The 7,034-nt window shown below is 30.1% G+C and overlaps 2 protein-coding genes across 3 annotated transcripts in view; both read left to right on the top strand.

Annotated features, from left to right (window-relative positions):
• Positions 1-430: 430 nt before the first annotated feature.
• On the top strand, positions 431-5,076 carry LOC117169474 (60S ribosomal protein L32). Of its 2 annotated transcripts, none has more exons than XM_033355876.1 (4): positions 431-541; positions 771-885; positions 1,620-1,772; positions 4,884-5,076. In XM_033355876.1, the coding sequence occupies exons 2-4, from the start codon at positions 793-795 to the stop codon at positions 5,040-5,042; spliced, it is 405 nt and encodes a 134-aa protein (XP_033211767.1). In that variant the 5' UTR covers positions 431-541; positions 771-792; the 3' UTR covers positions 5,043-5,076. The 2 variants fall into 2 exon arrangements, with proteins under 2 accessions (XP_033211767.1, XP_033211768.1); XM_033355877.1 differs by having other exon boundaries at positions 506-612.
• A 297-nt stretch (positions 5,077-5,373) lies between these two features.
• The window catches only part of LOC117170113 (ubiquitin thioesterase otubain-like), a 10,258-nt gene continuing 8,597 nt past the window's right edge, over positions 5,374-7,034 (top strand). Inside the window, exons 1-4 of the mRNA XM_033356646.1 lie at positions 5,374-5,511; positions 5,585-5,637; positions 6,070-6,369; positions 6,462-6,662. Of these exons, the coding sequence (XP_033212537.1) occupies positions 5,469-5,511; positions 5,585-5,637; positions 6,070-6,369; positions 6,462-6,662 (597 nt within the window). The 5' untranslated portion in view covers positions 5,374-5,468. The remainder of the gene's footprint in view (positions 5,512-5,584; positions 5,638-6,069; positions 6,370-6,461; positions 6,663-7,034) is intronic.

Below are 7,034 nucleotides of genomic sequence, written 5' to 3'. Positions count from 1 at the left end.
TCATAATAAGAGTAGGGATATTTAGAGTGGGATAGAGAGAAAATGTAATTTAGAAGAGAGAGAAAGCACGAAAGAGGAGGGAGCTAAGGACCGCTACGACGGCACCGAAACTCTCATCGCCGAAGTCAGAGACGAGAAGCAATCTTGCCCTCGGACGCGTCCGGTTCTCTGGCAAATTTTTACAATTCGCAATTCTGAATAAATTCATTTGGTTAATCTAATATCACAAAATCTATAGTTGTCGGTTCATTTTGGTTGCCTAATTATCCGTTTTCAGAAAGAAGAGTTTCATCGAAGGGTTTGGGTTTCTAAACCCTTAATTGCGGTAACGAGCCAACGGAGCCGAACAGGATCTATTTTAATAAATCAACGCGAAATTTTTGAAGTTTTAAATTCGGGATAATTCCGCGCCAAATTCGGCTCCGCGTGTTACAATGACAGTACCCTAAATGCCATCTTGTGTTCAAGACTTGAAATTTTACGACAAGAAAGAGGTTAGGTGGCTAGACGAGCCTTTCCGACATATTTATCCTTGAGGACGGTACGTGTTTCAATCGAAAATCCAAAATTATTACAGAAATCTTTGAGGAATTATTAATGAAATGTCGATGAGTAAATAAAAGCATATTTGTTCTATTGTTTTCAATCTATATTTCCCAAATTTCTTAAAAATTTCACTATAAATTTTAGTTTTAAAGTAAGACTTGTGATCTAGTGAATACAAAATCGTGCTGACAGTGTGACTTATTTGCCCATGTCTTATGTTTCAGTTGCTTTCTAAAACGGAGCAATATGTCTATACGACCAGTTTACAGACCGACTATCGTCAAGAAGAGGACGAAGAAGTTCATCAGGCATCAAAGTGATCGCTATGATAAGCTAAAGGTAAATATTTTAATAATACTGTTTCCATAACCTAAAATTATATTAATTGTCAGTACCAATGCATTGTCACATTTGAAGTTTTATGGGATTTGTCTGCTATTAAATATTACTAATGCAAATAAGAAAAAATTAGGATGATCAGTCCTGATTTATCAGGACATATCCTGATTATTTATTGCTTTTCTGTTTTTTCGGACTGCCCAATTTTTTCATGCCCGAAAACGAAAATTCCCGGTTTTTATTGGGTGGACCTAAATTTTGTTCGCAATTTCTCAGTGCTCAGTCTCAGTGCTCTTTTGTTGAGAATTCTCTTTCTTGGTACAATATTATTCTTCTTGGTTGAAAATTCATCTGTTTGATTTACCATTAATTGTTTCATGTTTGTTTTTTAAATAACGCGTCTGAAATTAAATTTTATTGCGAATTCCAAACATTAGGGATTTCAGGGGATGAGAACAGAATAATGTCCGTACTTTCCAATCTAGTCATCCTAAGAAAAAGTGATTAATTAGTCGGAACGTTTATGTTTGATAAAATATGTTAAAAGGGTTTCCATTTCTTTCTTAAACAGTATTTAAATTCATGTTGTCTTTCTCATTTCATTATACAAGGTTTTTTAGTGATAAAATTTACAGTGATTTAACTTTTACTCGAATTGCCGAAGTTCTCCGAATTAAGTTAGTAAAATTGACTAAAATTATTTGAATTAAAACAAAAAACTTATTATTTTTTAGCGAAACTGGCGTAAGCCTAAGGGTATTGATAACAGAGTCAGAAGGCGCTTCAAGGGACAATATCTTATGCCCAACATTGGTTACGGAAGCAACAAGAAAACCCGTCACATGCTCCCAACTGGATTCAGGAAGGTCCTCGTCCACAATGTTAAGGTGCGTATAGAGATTGGAAAAAATGTTTTTAATAATACAAATTTAATTAAAAGTTGTTAAAATGTGGAGCTTTAATATTACATGTTTATTTTCCTTTTAAAAATATCAAGCTTTACCCCCCGCCCCCCCTTTAAAAAAAAGAATTTCGTCTGTTTCCAAGAAACATCCCCCTTTTGTCGTATTTCGCTTAAATGCGAACTGAATTCTAGAGCCGAACAAGAAAATTCAACCATTTTTTGTTGACATTTAATTCATCCTAATTCAAAAGTCTACTATTCTAGTTTTGGTCCAGAATTAATATTTTTTGTTGAAAGTGTTATTATTTTATGAAAAATGCAGCAATTTTGTTTTAATCGTCCTTTTTAATTGAAAATTGACTTCTTTGTTTAAGGTTCATATGTTTTATTTAAAGATTCAACAAGCCATTTGTAGAAAATTCATATTTTCGGGTTGAAAAGTGAACTCTTTCTTTGAAAATTATTGTTTCTAGGTTGTGTATGCAATAATTGTTCAGAAACTTTAACTGTTTGGTTGTGAATATAATTTTTTGCTTAAACTTCAAATTTTTGGATTTGTAGAAAATTGTTCTTGGCACAATCGCAAAAAGAAAACAGTTAGAACTTACAACTATTTTGTTAAAAATCAGCTTTTTTTGTTGAAAATCCATATTTCGGGGTTGAAAATTCAAGTTTTTTGTAGAAAAATCGTCTTTTTGGTTAAAAAATTATGGGAAGACTTTGTCAGACTTTACATAGAGAGACTTCAAAAATTTCAACAGTTTGATAGAAAATTAATTTTTTTGGTTGAAGAATCATTATTTCATTTAAACATGCATCTCTTTGTTTGAAAGTTTAACTTTTTGTAAAAAAAATATTGATAATTTATTTATTTAGTTAAAAATTCATGTATTTCGTTGAAAATTCGTTTTTTTGGTTAGAAGTTGAGCCATTTTAGTGGAAAATCCATTTTTTTATTTCGCCTTTTTTCGGTAAAAATTAATCTTTTTGGTTAAAAACTAATATTTGTTGTTCAAAATTAAACTACTTGCTTGAAAGTTTAACTCTTTTGTGGGAAATTAATTTTTCTTGGTCGAAGATTTATCATTATAGTTGAAAATTTATCTCTGGCTAAAATGTTCACTATTTTCTTGTAAATTTTGTTTTTTTGTAAGAAAATAAATTTTTTTAGACTAAAAACTCGAACCATTTCGATTAAAGGTTAACATTATTTGTTTAAAATTCATCTTTTTGTTTAGAAATTACATCTTTGGTTCAAAATCCAACTATACTTGATTGAAAGTTAATTCTTTTTGGCTAAAATGTCTTCTATTATATTTTTGGTAGAGATTTCACTATTTTAAAATAAAAATGGTTGAACATTAAATTGTTTTATTGAAAATTTAACAAGTTTGACAAGTCATTATTTTTGCTTAAAAATTCAACTGTTTTGTTGACAATTCGTCTTTGGGTAAAAAATAAAATTATTTTGTTGAAAAGAAAGGTTTTTTTTTGAAAATCCAATTTTGTTGAAAAAATTTGGTTTACAAAATCTACAATTTAGTTGAAAATTGTTTTCCCTCTTGACTGAAGAATCACCTTTGGATGAAAATGCAACTGTCTGGTAGAAAAGTCGTTTTTTTTTGGCTTGGAAAATCAATCATTTTTAGAAACTTATTGTATTCAAAATTGAGTCTTTTGTTGAGAAAACATATTTTGGGGTTGAAAATTCAACTTTTTTGTTAGAAATTCTTATCAATTGTTTAAAACTCCAACTATTTAATTGAAAATTCATATTTTTTAAAACATTTTTGTTAAAATTTCAATTTTTTCGGATTTGAAATACAAATTCATTCTAAACAGATTTGGTAGAAAACCCCCTTTTTTGCATTTACCGTGCAATATATTTCGATTTTAAATCTGAGGAATATGGTGCCTGAATTAGTTTTATTCGAAATAATTTATTCTTCTATTATTCGACTATTTTACGGAAAAATTACCCAATTTTAAATTTTTTGAGAGCATTTTTTAAAAATCATTCCCATCACTATTTAAATTATTATTTTTTCATCTGTTTTAACCTTTAGTAACCACACGTCTGTGGAATAACATGCTGACCACACTTGGGTCCATAGGACCCAGGCGACAAAAATCGCTATAAAAAAAATTCAATATTTTTACTTGAAAATTTGTTCAGAACTTCTCAAGAAGTAACTTGAAAAGAACATGTAGGTCGTATTGCCAAAAATTGCATTTAAATATACTTTAATCAATTTTGAAGTTCAAAAAGTAAAAGAAACTTCATTTAAAAATTCATAACCTTTTTTGTTTTTGATATTAAGGGTTAAAAATGTAGTTACGTCTTCTCCAGATGTACCACTTTGAAAAAATTTATAGTAGTTCAGTGTATTATTGAAAAAGTATATTTATTTTGAGAAATGAATTACGGCAAAACGGGAAAAAATTAATCATGCGTTTTTGTCAAAATACTCTATTGTATTACTTGTTATAAAAAATAATTTTACAAAATATTGATGAATTCTTGAAATTAAGCATAGCAGGTATGAAATTAAGAGAAAATAAAGTGATCTTCCTTTTATTGTATGTTACTGCAATCATTACACATGGAGACGCGTGCCCCTGGCAAACCGCATGACTTGAAACCATATCTCGTCATTCCATAAAAAATCATCGTTTTAAGACGCTACATGCCTTTAAAAAAAAATTGACATTGACAAATATACTTTCTAGACTTTATTATTTAATCTGAAGTTAATATATGCTAAAAAAATTGACTAATAATCACTTGAAAACCACATTTGGGTCCATAAGACCCAACTAAAATTTTAAAAAGCTGCTAAAAATAAACGAATAGTCCCAGTGTCATGCTAAACGTCGTAAAGCGTAGTTTAACTCTTCTACTATCGACGAATATTGCAATAGACCTGCTTCCTTTGCATTAAGGTACATAAAATTGCATTACAAAAGACCCCTGGGTCCCAAAGACCCATGTGTGGCCACTAAGGGTTAAGAAACCCTAATGAATATTTTTGTATAATTTTAAATATTTTTATCACATTAGCTCAATAATAATGTATAAGTTTTTCTTTTTTAGGAATTGGAAGTTCTTATGATGCAGAACAGAAAATTCTGCGCTGAAATCGCTCACGGAGTCAGCAGTAAAAAACGCAAGACCATTGTGGAACGTGCCCAACAACTTTCGATCCGCATAACGAATCCAAACGCTCGTCTACGATCTGAAGAGAATGAATAAATGGATTTTTTGCAAATATACTTATAATGAAAAATTATTAACTTTTATTTCATCCCGTCTCCTCTCCATCCCCTTCTTTATTTTTGTATTTCGACCGGATACTAAATTTTCAGTCTTATTATAAGAAACAAAAAGTAATATTCTGAATTTTTGGGGAAATTTATTTGATAAATGGAAGGAAAAAATTTGTTTAGAAACTAAAACGGGATTTGGAATGAATTACGATTTTTTAGAAATTGAGTAAAGACAAATGAAGGAGTATGCTATTTGAATTTCCCGCCAATGGCGTACTTACAAATGATCAGTACCAACCTAACCTCAGTACATCATTGTTGGCTGCTAACCTCTCCGAGAATTGGGTTTTTGTTTTTCATTCAGTCGGTCATTTGACAGTGGCTTCGAAGTTTGTACAAATTCACTCGAAATATGGAAGAAAAACCTCTCAATGAAAAACCAGCAGAAAATACAGGTTTTTTATATACTAAAATACACGATTCCTATTTTTTCCAAAGCATTTAATAATCTCGTAATTTATTTTACAGAAGTGAACCAAGATGAGCTCATTCTGCAACAACAGAGGCGTATCGAAAAAGAGGTTAATAAGACACTTTTCTATTAGTAAATAATTTTCTCTTTCCTGTGAGTTATCTCAGTAGAGTCTATAATTTAGCCCTGAAAATAAATTCTTCAAGTACAATACAATTTTTAGGTTATAATTTGTGTAATACACTTCACTTGATCTAAATTCTAAATAATTAAGAACGATCTTTTACCCCCAATACGAGAAACAAGTGTTTATTTAGTACTAATTATTAAATTTCCTTATTGCACTAATTATAAGAATAACTCTAATTTTTGTTTGAGACAGAGAATATTTGAGACTAGAGCCTAACCATAAGTTGCAGACGTCGATAATTTTGATGCATTAATTAGATTCTTTTATCGAGAAACTTGTGCTGCATTATCGGTATTGATTTAGAGACAAATATATAATTTATTTTTTCATAAAATTGATTTCGTTTTTTAGATATCAGAATCGATAGCACTGGTAGGTGAAAAAGAATCTTTGAAGGCTTTGGAAAGTGAATATGCAGAAGATCTTGTGTATCTCTCAAAGGCGAAAGTTTTGGGGGAGAAATATTCATTTTTTCGAAGAACAAGACCAGATGGAAATTGTTTCTTTCGGGCATTCAGTTATGCGTATCTTGAAAGGTTGATCAGTAATAAGGAGGAGTACGAAAAATTCCGAGAACTTGCGTTAAAAAGTAAAGACAATCTTGTAGCTCTAGGATTTCCGCAATTTACAGTTGAAGATTTCCATGATACGGTAAAGAATTTAAAATAGATTTACATTTCTGGAATATTGATTGGTAATTTTTTGAATTTTAGTTTATCTTAATTAAAAAATTGTTGTTCCAGTTTATGGAAGTGATTGATAAAGTTGGAGGAGGAACGGAAGCGAGTTATGATGAATTGCATAAACTTTTTAACGAACAAGGTTATTCGGATTATGTTGTTGTCTATCTTAGGTTAATAACTTCGGGCCAGTTACAACGAGAAGCTGAATTTTATCAACATTTCATAGAAGGCCATCGCACCGTTAAAGAATTTTGTCATCAGGTTGGTGTTTATTAAACTTTTAATATACTCCCCTTAAAAGAAAGGACTATCGATTTTTATTCGCTAATATTAAAAATATAAACGATTTAAAAATACATTTTTGAAACCAAATTTTAAAAATAATTTTGCAGCAATAATTAATAATTATTATTTCAAAGCGCTTAAAATGATTTAAAAATATGGCTGTGTCTATTCTGCCCCAATGATATCTAATTCGAAAATCTTTTACTTAAAAATTTTCCAGTTTAGATTTTTGTTTTTAAGCTTACATTTTTAATTGTGGGTCCGGATGCAATAAGGGCACATAAAATTTTTTCGTGCGAAAACGAAGTCCCCTGGAGGCTTTAGAAAAAATTTTCGAATTTTAATTTT

This window comes from Belonocnema kinseyi, chromosome 3, assembly GCF_010883055.1.
Source record: "Belonocnema kinseyi isolate 2016_QV_RU_SX_M_011 chromosome 3, B_treatae_v1, whole genome shotgun sequence".
In the NCBI taxonomy this organism is placed as follows: Eukaryota; Metazoa; Arthropoda; class Insecta; order Hymenoptera; family Cynipidae; genus Belonocnema; species Belonocnema kinseyi.
This window is presented reverse-complemented; position numbering and strand designations above follow the sequence as displayed.

Coding starts and splice junctions, on each gene's coding strand:
- LOC117169474 (XM_033355876.1), top strand. CDS start 793: ATGTCTATACGACCAGTTTACAGACCGACTATCGTCAAGAAGAGGACG. Junction 886..1,619: donor ATCGCTATGATAAGCTAAAG/GTAAATATTTTA, acceptor ATTATTTTTTAG/CGAAACTGGCGTAAGCCTAA. Junction 1,773..4,883: donor TCCTCGTCCACAATGTTAAG/GTGCGTATAGAG, acceptor TTTCTTTTTTAG/GAATTGGAAGTTCTTATGAT.